This window comes from Apteryx mantelli, chromosome 1 (assembly GCF_036417845.1).
Source record: "Apteryx mantelli isolate bAptMan1 chromosome 1, bAptMan1.hap1, whole genome shotgun sequence".
NCBI classification, from domain to species: Eukaryota; Metazoa; Chordata; class Aves; order Apterygiformes; family Apterygidae; genus Apteryx; species Apteryx mantelli.
Window position 1 is genome coordinate 147,968,486 of NC_089978.1, and position 20,865 is coordinate 147,989,350.

The 20,865-nt window shown below is 40.1% G+C and overlaps 1 protein-coding gene across 5 annotated transcripts in view; it reads right to left on the bottom strand.

Annotated features, from left to right (window-relative positions):
• Positions 1–20,865, bottom strand: part of SOX5 (SRY-box transcription factor 5) — a 487,372-nt gene that overhangs the window by 152,706 nt on the left and 313,801 nt on the right. For all 5 annotated transcript variants that reach the window (XM_067306163.1, XM_067306169.1, XM_067306144.1 and 2 more), the window contains one exon: positions 8,878–8,964. In XM_067306163.1, coding sequence (XP_067162264.1) covers positions 8,878–8,964 — 87 coding nt within the window. The remainder of the gene's footprint in view (positions 1–8,877; positions 8,965–20,865) is intronic.

Sequence of the window (20,865 nt, forward strand, 5' to 3'; positions counted from 1 at the left end):
ATGACACACTTAAAGTGAGAAAATGAACAGGAGAAACCTTGGCATATTCATCCAAAACAGAACCAAAAAAAAAAAAAAAAAAACACCCAGCAGAGAAACTGCTTTTGCCATCAAAACAGCAAATATTTTATTTTAATTTATTACAGAGAATGAGAGTGTAAATGAGAAATTGGGATCACCAGTATTTTCTTAAATAGATATTTTAAGCTTTTGCCGCTAATGTTCGAGTGATCAGCGTGTTTGCTCGCAGCCACGCAGCACTTAACATATTATATAAGGGGCAGCGGGTGGGAGCACCACGAAGAGCCGTGGCTTGGTTTCTCAGAAGCTCTCTGTGGCATATCTGAGGCAAATAACTAGGCATATTATCAATCAGCAGCGCACGCGTGCACACTCACACACACCCGTACAGACAGTGAAATTTATCCCCCAAGTCAGTTTACTGTCAAAGTAATTACCTAAATAGCTTTTGAACTGTCAGCATCTGTCTTTCAAAGAAAAATCAGAGAAAACAATGTGCTAGTATAAAGCCTGGAAGACACAATAATATTGTATTACGTTCATATCATTAACTGTAGTTACCAAATAAAAAAATCCTTCCTGCTTCTACAAAGCTCTGTAGGAGGAAAAAAAAAAAACATTAAATGGAAATAAGAATATTTTGAAGTACTCTGTGTATTTCAAATGATGATAAGATAAAATAATAATAATTAGGGCATGCAGTATAAAGCATTTTTTAATTTCAAAGCATTTGCTAATTGTTCTTCATAAAGACTGTTAGCAGGCAGAAAAGCACTGTTATGTAGTACTTTTATATGTGAGAAAACTGAGGTGTGACATCTTAGAAACTTGCCTAAAGTCATTCTTAACTTTACACACTGTAAGCAGTTTTATTGCAGGCCTTGCTGAAGGCACCAGCAGAACTACTGCAGTAAAACCAAGGATTTCACCATTGACTTTAAGAGGGATACATGCTATATAAATATATAAATCTTTGCTAGATCAGGTTCAATACCAGGTAGGGTTCTCCCTAAAGGAACCCTGGGAATGAAGAAAGTATTGACACTATACAGCTAACAGAGGGACAGAACCACGCTACAACACAGTTATTGGTTAATTTAGGGATAATGTAGAAGTAGGGTAGTAAGGACATAACTACAATCCACAAACCAGCTGAAAACTGAGTCATGTCCAAGCATTTACTGCAGTGATGTGTTTTGCTCAGTGAGATTTTAGGCATGTAAGAGTTTAAATACAAAACTGAAAAAGAGATGATAAGGAGGTTTATCAAACTGAACAGCCTATTAACTAGGCAGTCCTTGGAAGAGTTAAACTCCTACTAGCAATAACATTTTTATATCCAAAGAATAAATAAAAATATCAGGGCAGCAGTCCACAAAATAAGTATCTTTTCTTGAGAGTTTTATTCCAGTCTCTTTTCTTGATAGTTTTTTTCTCATCCATTTTGAACTACTTTTATCTCCACCCCCACTCCCTAAAGTTAACTTTGGCACATTAAATATCCAAACCTGATATTACTATGCTCGGTAAGGGAATCAGGAAAGTGAAACAGAGAAGCCACCTAGCTTTCTTCCATTTAAAAGCAAAATAGTCTTAGTCATGCCCCCTTTAAAAACATCAAATTAAAACCTGATATTAATTTTTGAGAGGACTGCTCTCCCCTTGATGCACACACGGACTTGCTGCTGACATCACCCAAAGTACTATATGTGAGGACATGGGGAGCTGACATTAGGTTCGTTCAGCAAATGTAGTCTCGTAAACAGATCTGACTGGCTGAGGTAAGTTCAGAATTTAAACTCTTCTTTTCGCTGTCTTTTAACAGAAATGTCAGGCGTTTATTACCAAGCAATCAGTATATAGTTTAAACAATGTACTGATACGATATTACTGGTATGTATTTGTGGTGGATGTGGATATGTGCTTGTGCACATGTGCGAACTCCCTTGATACTTCCCTAATCAGTGCTACAGAGTGTTTTATTATGAACTGGCATGTAGCTTTTCAAGTCAGTAAATCTTGGAGCTGCCAGGACATAAACATCTAAAAAATGGCATTTTTCATTAAGCATTTAAGCCAACTTTACTACACAATGACTGTCATCACTTACAGCTACCTACCTTGCTAAATTAAATGACTTCATCTGCTTGATATGGGAAGTCAGCGTAATAAAAGGAAACTTTCTGACTGCTTTTTACTCACTAAGCCACAGCCACCAGAAAAAACAAATAAAATAAGAAAAAGGCCCAGAATTCAAACCTACTTGTCTGTACCTACAGATTTATGTAATGAATCTTCTGTGTCTGACAAATAAAAGTCCTTTTTAGAACAGCACGCTAAAAGGAAGTTAGCTATTTCAGCATGTGGACTGTCTCAGTCTTGCAGGCTTCGCTGGAAGACTTTGCAGAATGAATAAAAACAAATGATGAACAATTACCATCTTTTGCCATTACTACCCTCAAGAATTAATATTCTGTGGGGACAAAAACTCAGCCGTCTGCTCTGTAACAGACCAACACATTACTATTTCGCAATGCTGGAAAAAAGTTGTCAGTGAATATTCTTTATTTGCTGTCATAAAAAGTTTTGGTACAGTAGACAGCAAACAAAGCTTGGTATCTAACCAGGTTAGTAACTTATTGTCAAGGTTACAAAAGGAATAGACAACATTTGTACTAAGACTACTTCTCAGAGGCTATTCATTGCTTTACTGTCTAGACAACAAGCTAGAACTACTAGGCTGGAGAGCTAGCATTTGCTAGCGGAATTAATGCAGCAGCAGCAGCAGTAAAAAAAAAGCAGTAAAAACTATGTATGTGTATGTATATATACTTCATTTTGACAGACTGGTAATTGTAGCTCAGCAACATTCATCACTCTCAGCAAATCTCTGAGGTACTTTTAGTACAAAGAAGAACTGGTTTAAGTCCCTTTTGTCATCCAACACTCTGGACGATGTTTAAATATAGTAGTTCGGCCTCCATACGTTCAAACAAAATAAAGCCACTGGCATTTGCTATTTTAATTAGTTCAATTTCAGTATATTTTCCTCTATTAATAATCTTTCTCTTTTTTTAGTAAAAGATGTATTTGATTTAAATAGAACCTCATTTTTATTTCTGGTCAAACTAAGTATCTTCACTTGGAAAAAAAGAAAAAAAAAAAGAGAGAGAGATTCCAGAACAGTCTGATTTTGCTGCTTTGTCATAAATTCTAATTTTTTGTATTTTTGATGCTTTCAAAAAGTTTCCTCCAATCCTCCTTTCAAAGATATTGCCCCCAACTGACCTCCTATTCTAGGGTCAAATAGGAGCAGCCCCGTCCAGGCACAGTCTCCACTTCAGACTTGCAGCTGGTCTGTAAGATGTTCTGCGTTGGTGTGCCTCAACTGGCGCTGTCTACTTCTCTGCAGCCTGAGAGTATCGCATTGCGCTGTGATCAACCTCCACGACTTCAGTAGCTGCCAAATTCCCTCTCAAAACTTAGCTTCCCCTGTATGCCACTGGGCAGGTTCCCCCTCTAGCACTTTAGAAATATTAGCAAAGGACTAAAGCTCACTGTCAGCAAATTGTTCCTATTAAACACCCCCAAAAAATAAACAGAGAAGAAGATACTAAATAGGCTGCAATAAATATTGAATTTATCACAGTTAAAAGCCAACAACCACACATAGCTTACCTCCTTCACTTTTGACTCTCTCACCCTCCTCCTCTCCCCACTCCAAATACAATACTATCCACAAAAAGTAATGCAAAATGTCTACATCTGACATAAGTTTGCAAATCTTTTTCAACCATTAATTTGCAAATGCAAAATTGACACAGCTCCTAAGAAAGCGTGCATCTTTCACACATCTCCTGGGGGTCTGTGCTTTATTAGTCAAAGGTTTAAAGCCAGTGTTTTCCCCGTGAATAAACTCTCTCCCCTTCCCCCGCCTTCTCACTCTCCCCATCTACACGCAGAATCCCTAGCTTTCTTGTCTTCAGTTTACAGATTATGAGATCCAGCGTGTCACTCACTGGATTACCGCACATAACCTGAGCACTACTCAAAGCTTACTTGTCTTCAACTTGTCCAGTGTTACTTAAATGAAATTATTCGTCACAATCCATATACCGAATCTGCATAGCCCACTTATCTCAAGATTCTGTGTGTCACCTACCAGATTATCCGTTTTAATCCATACACCGAATCTACATAACATATGTCTTTAATTCATGGGCTCTGATGAGCTATAGTATCACTGAATGGATTATTTCTCTTTATCCATTATTGGCATTCGTAAAACTGTTCAGTGCATACTCTCTCATGCCCCATCTTCTAAACATATAAGCAAGATTAAAGTCTTCAGCAAACACAGCTCTATCGTACATCAAACACAGTTTGATATAAATACCTGCACTGATACTTCATGCAACTTGGAACATAGATTCTTGGACAAAATAAATGTCTGTGTCATAATGCCTTAAACATTAGGCCTGGTGGGCTCATATTCCTTTCCATAACACTCACACATCTGGAGCTACTGCAGTAAACTCCTTGGAGTCACCTAGATTTAAGGGGATACAAGGGAGAGTTAAATCTGCCCTAATGATGATCCCTTTTATGGCGGGCACAGAAAACAGTTCATCAGCGTTGTTTAGGAACTGACCTGTACAATGGAGAAGGATTTTCAAACAAACAAAAACCATATCAGGTTCGGGCTTGCCCAGCCGTTCCTGAGAGATTCAGGCGCAGTCGCGCTTAACAATGCCTTCGCTTCAACAGAAAACCAACGTGCAAAGATTAGAAATCCGAGGCAGGTTAGCCTATTGTTCTGCATGCCCATGCACAGTCAGCTAAGGGGAACATATAAAATATGCATTCTTATTTCTTGACAACCCTTGATAAGTGCGAGATGAACGAGATTAACAAAAAGGCCTTGTGTGCACTGCGGCAGTTTTAGAAAGATTTCTCATCATGGTTAAAGCTGCTCTAGTCACATCAGCATTAGGGAGACTGAGCACCTCACAGGGCACATAAACCACTGAAGGCCACCCGAAGGGCCACCGCTGCACCCTGAAGCCTGCTCAGAAGGGACCCAACATCAGTGAAACACAAGTCTCATGTCCATCTTCTACATATGGGGATGGCCACTGTTACTGCCGGATGTGGAATATATTTCTTATATCCCAGTCATATCAGTGGTCCATCCTACGTGTTGCATCTGCTGTGGTCAGTAACGTTGCTTTGGAGGAAAGCAACCACCTTCACCTTGAAGTTCGGAGCTATCAGAAGGCTCCACTGAAAGCAGAAAGAGAGCATAACTCTCCTTCCTGTAGATGATCAGTTTGAGACCTGATGCACTCTCTGCTTCACTGAATATATAAACTACATTATCCATGAATAATCCAGAGGCCTTCTGAGGCCTGTTCTCAAATATGACAGATATAGGTAATTTTGAATAAGTTTTAACCAATTCAATATATAGTTTTACCATTTTAAAGTATTTCAATTTAACTGCATATTTTGTGTGTTTGACTAGAGACTGACTTGTTCTGAACAGAATAAAAATTGCATGGTTTTCAAAATAAAATTTCTTAAGAAATCTCCATTGCCAAGCTTGTATTACTTATTTAGCGTCATACTATCTCACTAAATACACAGGCACATTTGAATTACATTTCTACAGATACAACAGCTTCTAGATTTTGCCCCATTTTAAGTATAAAGGTATTCCCTTGGAATACATTTCAATCAAGCCCTGGAATGTAACATTATATTTCCTTTTTCTTTAGCAACTAGACATCGACAGATTCTTTTAACTGAGATCTTAAAGTCTATAACCAGACCTCCGTAGACTCTGTGATGGTTCTTCCATTTTACAGGCACACAAATGAAGAAAAGGGGGCTTAAAATAGCTGCTCAAAGTACCAAAACAAGTAAGAGGAAGAGCTGAATACAAAACTAGGGAGTCTGGTTGCTTATTCCAGCCATTCATAAACTCCCCCACCTTTAATAAAATATTACTGTTTTCTAACTTAAAAGAAATAACACTAATAGAAAATAAAGGCTTCCATTTAATCTCCCTTCTTTTAATCTCTAGCAGAGAATAAAATTCTATGGTAATAACATAGACTTGGGCATTAACAATATGTAGCCTAGTGCTGAGACTTTAGCACATGACGTACTAAAACTCCCCCAGATCTAATGAAAAACACAATAAAATTTTGAACAGTTAGATGGAAAAAAATATTCAGTGCATAAGACAGCTGGACAGTACAGCTTCTAGTGCTGTCCACATTCCAGGGTGTTTTAATAATAAGACACTACTTGTGCAGTGTTTCAAAATATCACTAATAGAGAAATGAAAAAAGAAAGAAAAAAAAAAAGCCGCTGCCAAGCCAAATATAGAGAGAAGTTAATCACAACTGGAAAACTTAATAACTCCACATTCATATAGGACAAAAACATTTTCTGGCATAATATATGTGTGTTTGCTGCCGCATATGTGAGAATAAAACAGCTCCACTTGCACACCTTTCATGTTGTCTCACTAAATACAGCTGCAGTACAGCTGACCCATTGTTTGGGGGCCGCTCGTGGCTGGCGGTGCCATGAAAACCACATTCCGGGGCACTAAATAATCAGCTGCTGTGACACCCCAAGAACCTGTAAGTCAAATTCATTTACCCCCAGAGGGCAATGCCCTATTGTACCCTCCCTCCTTTCCAGCCACCTAGGAACAATGGACAATAATTGCAACTGTCACGGCAGTCAGGAGGAAAAATAAACCAGTGCCTGTTTTCACAGCTTACTGCCAAACCTGATCCAAACACCTAATAACCATGCTCCCAACCATAGAAGCACAGTTGCACTGAAAAGCCTCAGATGTGAGGCTTTGAACAGAGCTACAGAACAATAACTCAACTTGTGCTCAAAATATGAAGCTAAAAAACAAAAATTAAAGCAAAGCAAACTCTTCTTTGAGGCTGTACTGTTGCTCCCCATTGTCCCCCCAGGCAAGACTGAAAGGACTGTTGAATTTCTTTCGTGCTAGCATATAGCTGCCGCTGCCGCTTTCAAGTTTAACTTGTGAAGAGGAAAGAGAGGAAGGGAGAAAAAAGATTGCCCTCCAACAGAACAAGATCACAGGTCCGTGGAGCAGCCTGCTTTCTCAGCACACCGCTCTCTGCGGAGCAGCTTTTCGTAGAGTCCAAAGGGAGAGGAGACTCACCGGGAGTACTTTTAAGCTTCCAGCAGATCAAGAGTTAAAGAAGCTCTGCCAATGTGCAAGAACTGCTGAAACACGCACCCAGAAGTGGAAATTAAAGCTGCCTGCGTACCTTAGGCTTCCAACATCTTAAAGATTAATCAGCTCGTTGCAGATAATGATGTTATATTAAAACAATACACTTTTAAAAACCAGCAGTCACCAGGAAGCCCAGTGGCTACCCTACCTCTTTATGACCGGTTACTTTACACACATGAAGAAAATATGCTCTGTGGGAATAAAGAACTCTGGGTTGGCCCTCTGTTATAACAATAATATCTCAGCCTATTTGGGGCTGAAGCACCATATTCTGTTGTAAAGTTATCCTACATATGTAACAAATATATATTTTTAAATTACAGCCTCTTAGGGAGAAGCTAGAGGAAGTAAGTGGCATACTTTCCCGCTTGTGTAAGTCAGTGGACTAGAGCAAACTAATGCTGGTGGCTTATTTGTGACAAGTTGTAAGGCACATAGAATTAAAATAACACTAAGTTTGCACATCTACCAATATATTAGCCTCTCAGAGCAGACTACAGATCAATTCCACAGATTTGGTTTCATGTTGTGTGCTTTACTGAATGTTGCCATCTCCTGTGCAGAAGGTCCTTAAACCTTTCAGGCACAAGCTTTGGGAGCTTATCTGAATAAGGATCTTGGCATTGGGGCCAGCCCTAGTAAACAGACAAACTAAAAATAATGAGAGAAATACAATCCAGTCTAAAAACAAAAAAGTAGAGTTCAATTTTAATCTCATACCACTTTAACATTTCCAAAAAACATTGGCTTTGATTGTGCTACTCCAGATGTACACTGATATAAATGGGAGAAGAATCAGTCACTGTTTCTTTTCAGAGGGATAATGGCTGCTCTAAAAGCTATGTATTTTTGACACACATGTATTTTGAGTCAGTTCTTCATCACAAGTAAGGAGAAAGAATTACAAAAATATTAAATTACATGAAAACAACTACAGGTTCCCTACAATGACCTCACATATATAAAATGGGGAAGTATCTTGGCAAAGCAGAAGCTACTGCTGCTGGAGAGTGGTCAAATTTTGTCATTTTCCTTCTGGAGCAGGGCTTTAAAAGAACATGCTTCAGTGCACAGATGTTGTACGCTGTCTTTTAAAATCTGCACTGACTAATTTCAGTACCTAGAGGTACCGTTACACAAACTTTGCTCTTTTTTTCCTACACACAGAAAAGTCAAAAGGATCTACATCACCAAAATCTGTACCAAAAATAGCAAGGACTTCTGGCCACCCTCAGATTTCAGAAGCTGAGTTCTACTATAGTTCGACACCACATAAGCCTACATTTGATATGTGAATTGACTTTTATTTCAGCCTAACAATAGGATGCGTCCTGTAACACAGAACAAAATATGCAACAAAAGCCTCGTATAAGTTCACTCACTCAGGACAACATGGCATTTTGTTTCTTTCTATTAATTACAGACAGAGAGCAGACACTTCATTTAAGTCCCAAATTAAGATGTTTCAAGGGGAGGGGAAGAGGAACAAACAAACAAAGTTCCATAAAGGCAGTGATAGATGTATTTTTCATTCTCAATTTGCTTTAGCACAGAAACAGTGTTACCTTTTATTTCTCCAAAGTTCCCTGATCCCATGGCAAGAAGCTTGTCTTTCCAGTCCTTTGATAGTAGCTTTTCAATACTGGGAGTTTCTGAGTGAAGGGGGGGAAAAAAATGTAAGCAAATCAACATGACTGTCTTCACAATAGAACTCATTAAAAGTCTATCTGCTAAAAATAAGGCCAACCCTATTCTGGGCCCCAGTTTGTAATGACTTCATCAACAAACTGATAAGAGGGGAGGGGAAGAAAGGGAAAAAAATAAAAAAGAATGTGTTTTGTCACCTGCTGTTTCAAAACCATTAGCTTTTTCCTCTTGTGGAACAAAGCCATAGTAATTCCCTGTGACAATGGGCACATATAAACCTGCAGTTCATTGTTTTTCAATTTGGTGAACAAGTTCCTGCTTATAAAGGATGCTTGTCAAATTCAGGGTGTTCGGCTGCAGTCAAAAAATAATTATGTTGATAAAATGCAGAGTAAAGAGAGAGAGAGAGAGAGAGAGAGAGAGAAGCAAAGAATTAGCTCCTAAATCTGCTACATGTAATTATATCCCTCTGAGTGTTTACAATTACATCCACTTTATAATGTGTGTTTAAACATCGCGCGGTGGTAAGCATACTGTGGCAAGATTTTCCAGTAACACGCACATTATAAATAATAATAAAAAGTTGGGTATGAAAAATGCTTTAAAAGATTGCAAAATCCAGAAAGAGAAAAGGCATTGCTTAGAATGGAAACCCATTATTTGCTCATTTCAGATTCTATCACTTCCTTTAAAAATAAAATAAAATAAAATAAAATAAAATAAAATAAATTTGTTCAGTATTTTCAAGAAAAATGCAGTGAGGGTGTGGATGGGTCTGATATTCATGTCTACAACTCTTGTATTCTGACCTTTTTTTATGTAGAATTTTAATGCATAAGTAAATATAAATGCTAATAAAATTCAGAGAACATTAAACTCAATTCCAAACAATGTAATTGTATATTCTTGTCAGCATTTAGATGGGTACACAATTACAATAGCTTTCAATCCCACGATTAGCACTGCATTCAGTTAGAAAATGGAGTGTACTAAAAGATAAGTGTCCCAGTATGTGCCATCTAAATAACAATACCCACACTTATTATCTGGATCTAAGACATATACTGCTATTCTCCACATTTGTGTTTATGTGTATTTGTATTTGTTCAGGCATTTGTTTACCCCCTACTAGGAGCATAAAGGGAGTACATGTTAACTTATCAAAGGGACCGTCTGGCCTAGAGACCATACAATTATTAGCAACTGGTTAATTTTCCCCATAGTAAAAACCATTATGAGGAACCTTCATTATCTCGTTTGGCTAATTCTATCTACTTTCTTGAACCCCCAACTTAAAGCTCTAAGGAAGCAGCGCTGCAAAATCTTTGTGCCGATTTTAATAGAATTGTATCATCGGGCTTTTTCCCCTCTCACTTTCTTTCTTTAAATGCTAGTAACGTATCCTTTTTTGCCTCTTTACAAAGCATTTGTCGAATACAATGAAATGAGCCAGCCCAAATTCCTGTTGAATACAACAATGCAGGCGTACCCGTACGTGCACACACACACACACACACACACACACAGAGTATCACACTACTGTACAAATAACTACACTGACATAGGCACAGGGATGCCCTCTTGCTTCACACGCCCCTCCCATGCTCACTTGCACATGCGTGCAAGCACAAATACACGCACACCCATACACACGCCTGCACCCTGAGAGGTGCTGAGCACATAGCAGCCAGCAGGAACCAACTGCCAGCAGACGAGAAATTTTCCGTGACATGTATACACACTTTGTAACACCCAGGCTCCAATTTTCTCTCGGAAAAGTGTAACTGGAAGTTTCCTGCTCTCTGAGCGGTAGCTTGAATTAAGGTTTGTTCCTATCACTACGCAAGGATTCGGTAACCATGGATTCCATTCATACGGGTTTGTTGCTATAAAGCCTAAAAGTGCAATTAAGTATAATGGCAGAGACGTGAGAAGCTGCCCTGCGATGAGCATTTCCGAGGCAGAGGTCACGGCAGAAGATTCCACTGCGCTCTAGACGCTGCCTCCAATACTTCCAAAGTTTGCACGGGCCCTGCAAGCACTCCCGAAGGAAACCATTTTTTAAAACACATCTGAATAGGTCAAATAAACACTGCTGTTTTCTTTTTTTCCTGCGCTTTTCAGAAATTCTCGAGGAGCACGTAAACAGACCCGAGCGAAGGCGGCCGGTGCAGGAGAAGGCCGGCTGTCAGTCATTAAGAGCTAACAAACCTTCGCAAGGCAGGAATGCGGCCCCGGGCGCCCATCGGGGCTGACAATAGGCTCCCGAAGCTGCAGGCACCGAGGGCAGGCCGCTTTACTTTTAGGGCTATTGTCAGCGAAGTCCAGGACAAAGCTTTTCCCCTGCAGCTAGACAAAATATGCGCCGTAGTGCGTTCGTACAGGAACAGAAGTCCTCTGTTTCGCCCGCCGCGTTAAAGCCGCAGGAACGGCTGGCAGTGCCGCGGCCAGGCCGCCCCGGCGGGAGCCGCCGCGGCCCGGCCCGGCCCGGCCCAACAGGGTGCGGCGCGGCCCGGCGCGGCGCGGCCCGGCCCGGCCCCAGGAGCGGCTCCTGCCGCACCGCGGTACCGCAAGGCGCTGCGGCGGCGAGCGGCCTCAGCACCTACGGCCAGGCTGGGAGCGCCCGTGATTCAGCCGAATGTGACTTCTTTAGGGGCTGGGGTTGGGTTTTTTCTTTTTCTTTTTTCTTTCCCGGCCTGGTCAATAAATATCCGATCGAGCCGGCGGCCCCATCCACAGCCGCGCGCCTCACGTTCCCCATCGCGGCGCCTGCAACCCGATGCCGCCACTAAGTCGGGAAGGGCTACAACAAACGAGCGAAGAATAATGAAGGCGAGGGATGGCCCATGTATCAATGACGGAGTTTCTGCTCGCCTGGTGAAGAGCTCAGTAGGAAATCATGATTAGACATGTGAAAGGCCAAATGGCAAAATCCCAATAGTAACAATGCATCTGTTCATTAATGTGTGAGTATGAGTAATATGAAAATTTAACACAATTATAAACCCCTCTGCAATCCCGATGGCATAAAATAGATTGTGGTGATCTAATCAGCATTTCCCCTGTTGAAATACTGTATGTTAACTATTTAAAATAATATTATATAGATTTTTGTTTTTTAGAAAAAACATGTAATCATATTTAATTGATGTACTAACTTAGTTTTAAACCTCTCCTGACTTGAACTGCAATTTTTACATATGGCACTTCAACAGAATTTTGACAGAGAATCAGCAAACAACTGTTTTTCACCTAACATTAAAAAAGCTTTACTTCTTAAAGACAATAGATTCCCCACCCCTACAGCTGCATAGGCCTAGACATCTATATTAAATTAAAGCTTGTTTAATTCTATTACATACCATGTTAACATATTGTACTTACATAAAATACTCTATTCATACATTCAACCTATCACATTTCAGTGCTGCTTGTGAAAGACATTATGCACCACATCTTGGAAACAAACACTTATTATGTCATTTATGCACTCCATTAAAAAAAGATTTGAAATTTACACATATTAAATAAAAATAGCTGTTTAAAAGGTTACAACTGTAGAGCTTTCATGAATTATACAGAAACAAAGCAGTCTTTTGTTTTGTTTTTTTCCTAGACTACATTGGGAAGATGATGCTCACAAATTAAGAAAAGAAATAAACATTGTATCTGCTTTGTGAAGCACTCATTCTCAGCATTCATTAGAAAGTCAATAAAACTTTTAATGCTTGCACATGTAACGTACAGCTGAAAACTGGAAAGGTGGTCTGCACATTGGAACCGCTTTTAACCCCTACCCAACACATATTCTCCCCTTGGATTTTACTGAACTATTTTGCTATGTCTGAGCCATATTGTGACAAATCCTGGATACAAGCTACATACCAGGGCAACTATTATTATAGTGTGTATTTGCATTTCCAGAAAGCTACACACTGTTTGCTCTGCCGTTCCAAGTATCACAACTGTTCAGAACGTCTCTTGATGCCATTTGCATGGGAACCCAGGATTCAGTCGCTTGAGCTAAGACGACCCTCCATCACCTATTTGTGATGTAGGTCCTATGACACACAGCAAACCACTTTAAAGTCTATCCACAGCACAGTATGACCACATCTACAAAACAGTTGTGAACAAGTTGTTTGTGAACAGTAATTCATTAATGTTTGTGAAACATCTTAGTTCCAGCAATGCTTTTTTTAAGTGTTATTATAAAAGAAAGTTATGGATAGGGCAGCAAAGAGAAAGACCGAGACAGAGAGAATAGAAATCATTATGTAAATGGTGGCAAAAAGGAGACCGCCTGAATTAATAGAAATACAAACTAATCCACAAAAAAGATTTCTCCCATTTCCGTTCAGCACAGCTATCAGTCATTAGCTCTTGCTAGAGATACTTAGGGTGCATTTTGCTCTTCTTGTTTCACTCCTGCCTCTGTTGCTTGCATATGCTTCTTTGCACGGCTGCGGATGGCAATACTCCAGGTGAACGGCCGTCCAGCCGTGCCAGCGTCATTGCAGCAGTACAGCGGCCCTTCAGCGCCTGGCATTGCCAGCCGCTCGCCTGCTTCCCTGCCCTCAGGTGCCAAGCATGCTCAAGATTCACTCCCTCATCTGCCTGTTGCTCTGACAGTACTAAAAAGCAAAGAAGCTAAGTATATCAACAGCAAGCCACTTTTTGTCTAACTTTTTGCATGCTAACAAGTCCCTCTATTTCTGTATTTGACCTTTAAATGTGGCTTCATTGACTTATTTGCTTAAAATCCTTCAAGTTTCACATTAAGAAAGGAGCAGTTTGTTTGCAGGAAGTGACCTATACTACAAAGCTGGAGTAAGAATCACTGTTTTTAGCACTGTCTGGTAGACTTGTATTTAATTTAGCCTCCTTCTAAAAGCTGCATTATTTTTTTCTGGCATTGTACCTCCCCTTTGGGAATGATTTAACCCTACTCTGGATGCAGCGGCAGCACAGATGTACGTGCACCCGAACCTGCCGCAGCAGGCTGCCAAACGCAGCCCCACAGCGCAACCTTCCCTGCAGGCCCAACCTCTCCAGTAGCTCTTTTGAATTCATGCTCCCGGGTCAGAGTCCTGGAAATCCACTTATAAAAGCTTAGTATGGTCTTCACTGCCAAATCTCTTCCTATTACCTCTTTCTGTTCCTACTGATTATTTACTAAAAGCAAGACCCTGGTCTTTCAGTCTCACACGGCTGCCTGCTTCGAGAGAAAGGGACGTAATTCCATCACGCTGCAACAAGGTGCGGGGCAGGCAGGGGGTGTTCACAGCCAAGGCACTCCCAGAAGAACTGTATTTGAAGAGGGAAGGAGATAGCAAAGCTCTGACATTATAAAGAAAAGACCACTGCTACAGAAGGGAAAGAGGCTGAGATAAGTCAACCGCAAGTTAAAGAGCAAGTTAAATATGAGTTCTGGTGCCGCCAGCTTGCACCGGGTCTGAGCTTGCACCGGGTCTGAGCTTGGGTGCTCCGTAACTACTGTGAACGCTTCTCTTCCTGGGATGAAAGAGAGAGGCTCCTTAGGACAAAGTAAAAGAAAGATGTTTGGCCTCAAGAAGGATGATGACATGAAGAGTAGCAGAGTGGAGAGAAGCCAGGAGTTGCTCAATACCTAGCCAGACCACCAGACATTTCCTGCCAACACATGTCATTCCTAGAGGAAGGAGTATTTGGTCGGCACAAATGATCATGAATAAACTTTAACATTGGCTGATATACCCTCCACTTCTGGCAAGCACCTTCCTTTATATTATGAAAGAGCTGGCAGACAAATATCATCCATCCATTATTCATCCTTTTCTTCTGCTACAGTCTACTTTACACCTGCTGGCCACAGTTCCACCCACCATTTCCACAAACCTCACCTATCAAAGTGCCATCACACTGCTCTCTGTTCATGCACTACAGTGAGCCTTTTCTGGTTTAAATCAGGAAACGAGATGAAGGGTTCCTTTAAAATAACAGAGAGCACATGCAGACACAAGAAATTTTTCTTTTTGTATGCCCTTTTTATTACAAAAGTCTTACTTATACAAAATAATAAACAATTTTCATAGCAAAGAAAATAAAGCACCATTATGAAGAAATGGTTGATATCAGCAGGTTACATAGACATACAGCATCTGCATACACATATGCTTCTCCATCAACAGAATCGTGCTTTTAAGGAACTACATGCAGCTAGGCAAGACACTATGAATCATGAGCAGGCACAACACAGAATCTATTTAAGTTTGGAAATCAAAGATGACAGAACATACAGTTTTCTCTTGCAATCCAGGCACTACTGCAATTTTTCATTGGTCTAAAGGCATTTTAGGCTTCTGGAAAGATAGTAGGAAACACCTCTGCAAAGGTAAATATTGTACAAATGTAAGATAGTTGTCACAACAGGAAAAGAGTCTGACTGTAAAAAAATTCAGGTGTGTTAAATAAAAATGTGATGCTAGGTGAAAGACTAAGTGGGGCTTCTATGACTTGCCACAGAGTAGCATGTTGCTGGCTTTTTTTTTTTAATACAAAATGCTTTTTGGTCTTTGCGCACAAATTCAATTTGTGCCCAAAGATTTGAACAAAATATTCAAGTTTTGATGAGATATGATGAAGTTATGGTGCTTTGGCTAACACACCATAGTATGACTCTTACTACACCACTCCATCATGACCACAGTGCAGAAAACAGCTGGGCTACATATGTCCATGGGTGGCTTCCAAACCTACTAAAAGCTCCCTTCTCTGGCAGGAATAACCAGGCTTCCTACTCTTGCAATCTCCAATCCCAACCCCAGCCACATGTTAGTTCCCATAGCATTTTATTTCAGAGGACAAAAACAACTGCTCTATACAGAGGTGACCATGGTCACCTATGGTGCACAACAACATCAGGTCACCGTAGTATTCTTGTTGCACACGCTTGCATAGTTTTGCGTACACTTAATATCAGGAGACTTGTTTGCAAGTTGCTGGTTCTGTTTTGCAATACCCATCATGCTGTGTTAATGAAGTATACACTATTTGAATGATAAGATACCTATATTGTGATTTCTGGCACAAGAGTACTGCTTCTTGTGCTAAAAAAAATAATTCACAAAACTAGAAAAGTTTCTGTAGCACAGTAAAAAAATTATTCAAGACCTTTAAATCAAAATCAGTAGTCTGTGAATGCCACAAAAAACATGATTTTACTCAATCTACAAATATACAAGCAGCTATTTTAACAACTGCTCACCAGTACATACTCCCAGTCTTGCAAGAAAATATTTCCTAAAAATACAAATACATTTGTTAGGAAGAAAAGGTTTGAGTAGTATCCCTTAGGATGCAAGCGAGGAGCCAGCAAACCACAGCACAAGGCAAGAACACATGGCTAAGCCAGACAGGGGGAGGGCATGGGGATGCCTTAAGCTAGGTTTGTGGCCAAAACCAGCATCTCACTGAACTACACCCTCAGGAACAGTCAGGCTATTGTCTGAAATTTTTATAGTTTCCATCACCTGAATGTACTGGCAGTTGTACTGTTAACTGTGTACTTTTCAGGCTGTTTCATTTCAACAAATGGTCACTTCACTCATTCACTCCAGGAGCAGGATCACACTCTGGATACGACATACACAACGCAATGAAATCAGGTTTGTCATGTAATACCTTCCATCAGCCCTTCACTCTCCCAGCAGCAGACTCCATGTTCATTTTGGAAATACACAGGTAATAATCAAAATTTTCTCAGCTTCCATTCTCTTTGTTGATATAAAGCTTCATGACAGAGTTTGTTTTCAGGGTGTAAAAAATGCTAGTATTTCTAAAAGTCTGTCTGTCATGCACTTTTCTGGATGGACAATGTTTACATCAATAAAATTTCTATGAAGCCCTTCTGAGGCCTGCAGAACCAACAAAAACACCTCTTGATTAACACAGTGTTGAGCCAGGGAACAAGCGTGCGTCCCCACTATCGGTCAGAACAACAGGGAATCCCAGGTCATTCAACCTCTCCGTTATTTCCAGCGCACTAACTTGTAGAGTACACGCTTTATTACCTCGCATACCTTCGTGACAACAGACCCCTTCGAGGCTCCTAAGAGCACACTGATTACCCTCCAAGCAATGATAATGTAGGGTTGCAAGCTGCTATCCGATAATTGCCACCTGTTCCTCTATTGTCAGGGTGGTATTCGTATTTGTGTGCCTGCGCAGCTGGAGAGTGGTGTGCTTCGCACGCTCCTCTAAGAACCTGGCCTTCTCCATCAAGCCTGGAAGCTGCTGTTGCTGGTCTCAGATTTGTATGAAGATGTGGCTGCATTATTCACAGGACAGTCACAAAAGCACCGTTCCTCTCAGTTTAATTATTCTGAAAAAAGACTGGAAGAGCGTAGGGTTTATAGTCACTGCTCGGCTACCCTCCATCTAAATCCTTGTCCTGGCAAATACAATAGTAGGGCACAGTCAGTCCTTAGAGTGGAGAATTCATTCAGTCTCTGCCTTTCCAGTTCTGCAGCAGAGCAAGCGAGTCCCCCCAGAGAAGGCCACACCGAGGCACTGCGAATGGTACTGGATACCATGCACAGAACAATGTATCTTTTGTTACTGAAATTGGTTGGGACTCAGTGTTTTGGATGCCCAAAGGCATTCAGGAGCATAAATCTCATTCTGGAAAGGAATTACGCTCCCAACGGCCTTTGCAGATCCAGGCCAGGGAGCTGGCCGAAAGAGCTGACTGTGAACACGTTCTGCCAAAAGTGGCATTTCGCTGGCAGAACTTTTGCTGGAACATCTTTTTCAGGATAGTATATGCAATCTTTAGAATGATCCCAATTCCCCATTACCACCATTTTCTTCATCTCCAATTAAATAAACAGACAAGAAGGAAGCAAGTTATTTAACCTTACTACAATTTTAATCCAGGATCAATTAAAAAAACCCCCACAAACTAAAATTAAATTTAAAAAACATTCCCTACACTCTTCCCTGACATCCAAGAAAACAGATTAATAAATGAAACGGAATAACTCATTTACAAGCAACTGAACAGCAACCTTTTCCTTTTTCATTGATGTTACAATTACATAAGCAGTAATCTTTGGAAAAGAAGGGCAATAGGGAAATAAAAAATTCTCCTATGGATGAAAAAAGAGAACTTTGCCTTAATATGTGTCCTTCAACTTTTTAATGCCCCTTTAGTACCAGGCATCTCTACATGAAAGAAGGAATTGATTTTCTCAAGAGTGGTCCACCCAGCAAAAAAACTGTGTTCAGTTGACAGAAGGAGGCACTACACCAAGCCTGAGCATCACTGGAACTCTGAAACCACAAAGATGTTTTAATATTTCCAGAAACTATTTCAAGAGTAACAACATATAAACAGAGACATCTGGAATTAAATACCGTTAAATTTCAGTTCAGCTTTATTTTTCTGTCTCTGTTAGACAAAGATATTCCACTGAAATACATATTCCTCTGAAACAGATTTTTGTATTATTGCGATCAGCATACCCAGTTTCTAATCAAAGGGCCATAATAGCTTGTTAATATTAACAGAAAGCAATGCTTTTGGTCTAATTTTTTGCATCTTCAGAACATCCTTAGTAAACAAGAGGGCTTAAAAAAGCATTTAACAAGACGGCTATCCACTAACTTTTTATGGGTATTGACACTGAATATTAAAGATGTTCTAGGGAGATTCCAGAGTTTATCCCTAGGTAGAAATGATCTCTTGTGCCAAACTTTCTTGTTTTTAAGTAAATAAAGTTTTCTTTCTCAGAAAGCACTCAAAAATAAGTAAGAAGTATATCATCTAAATAATCCTAAAATATGTATCTAAAATCAGTTTTTGGCTAGAATTTCAAGGAAATCCTTCCCAAACCCAAGCCACTCCACTTAAAATACTGCAATTCAACAGCAACAAAGTAACACTTTATACACTGTTACTATAGCATTTTTACCTGAAAATCTCAAAACAACTTCTAAAAAATAGAAAAAAAAAGAGGCCTGAAGTCCTCATAGTTTTCCCCAAAAACACCAAAGCAAGGACTGCATGTGATGAAGCGAAGGAGACAACCTTCTAAATAGCGTATGCCTCAGCCCCTGCCACAGCCATTGTCTCATGCTACCAAAAAATATGTAACTTTGGCCCCTAGATTACAAGCTGTAAAAGGGGCAGTTGATACTCGGAGCTCCTTACTTCTAAGCCTTTCTTACATGTCACCTTTACATTGACAAAGAGGAAAGAACAGCCTTAATTGCCAACTTGAGAGCAATTAAAAAGAAAAAAGTAAAACAATCTTTTCAAAAAGCCACAGCTTCCGCTGCTGAGGCTTGGCTTGGGGCTCTTTTTTTTTTTTTTTTGTTAGCTATCACTATTCTCAGAGCATGGCACATACTCATCAGTTCGTTTTGCCTGGCGTTCCTGTAAATTTTTGGCTCAGGTTCATGGTGTGCTCTTCTTGTGAGCTCAGGGAAGAAGAGTCTTCTGCTCTGGGGAAACAGGGGTTGGAGAACCAGGGAGGAGAGAGAGCGCACCTCTGAATTCAAGTCAGGAGATGTCCTAGCGCAGCTGCACCAAAGTACATGTGCCTGAACTGATCATCGGTTTCCACTCTCCTCCCCCACTCTCTTTTTTCCTTTTTTTTTCTTTCTTTTTTTTTTTGACAGCTGTCTTCCTATCTTCCCAACAGGTGCTATTAGGCCCTGAACAATGGCTAAGGCTTTTAAGCCACTGCTGTTGACAAGTGAAAGGGAACAACAAATGGCTTGGTAGTGCTCTTCTCTCCGGGTCACTCAACCAATGGTAATAGTTATTATTTTTATTTATTAGCGCTGCAGCACTGTCCTCCATTGTGCCTCCCCCAGCTTCTCCTTTCCGTGACAGCCAGGAGCTTTTTAACTTTTAATAAAAATGGGCGAGAGCTTAGCTCCTGAGCTAGCTCTTTCCATAAAGTGCACAGCTAATGAATGCTGGCCATTTAAATGTGGATAATTTATGATGCCAGCCAAGTGTAGCTGGGGCAGGGGCAATCACGATATGACCATTAGTTAAACCGCGAGGAGTGACAGAGAGAGTAAGGGGAAGTGCAAGTTGGAGAGAACGCAAGCTTTTTCCCCCCCCCCTCTCTTTTTCCAGAGGATTTGTTTTTGCAGGATAATTACAAGGTTGGGCAATAAATAAGACATTCCCTCTTTTAAGGTTAACATAATTTTTCCTTACCATTCTTAGCATTTCACCCACCCATATTATGATCCGCTTCAGAGAACAATGGCAGATGGAAGAAAGGTTAATTTCCCCTTAAATGAAAATGAACTGCACCCATTTAAAAATAGTATTATTTATACTAAAGAGGATCTTAAATGATGCACTCAAACTTTTTACCGCTAGGACAAAAAAATATGCCAAGGATGTTCTTAGCCTAGTGATGAACACACGTGTTCAACAAATGTATTTACTAGCTGAGGTTAATCAGTTAGTAAACTGTATATAACAGAGAAGCTTCATCAAAGACAAATCCTGTACTGCCACGGTACTGGCAAACCAGGTAAACAGGCAGGCAAATCAAGCAATTCCATGTTTAATAAAACCAGTGAATGAGCCAGTAAGTCACCTGGAAGCACAAATATGCTTGAAAGTTGAAAATATAATACTAAAAAACATCAAAATATTGACATATCATGGAACTAGTTCATTTTGAGTCATATGTTATCAGTCAAACCAAGGTAATAGTGTATCCAGCTTTTGATCATCTGGACCTATTTATTTAAATTACAAGTTGACATAATTGTATAGTGAAAGGACTATAGTCATCAAATTGATTGTGTACTACTTAGATTAAGTGTGTACTATTAGAATTTGAGCCTAGTGATAACACTGAAAGAATTTCAAAATATTCATTTGGGATTTTAAC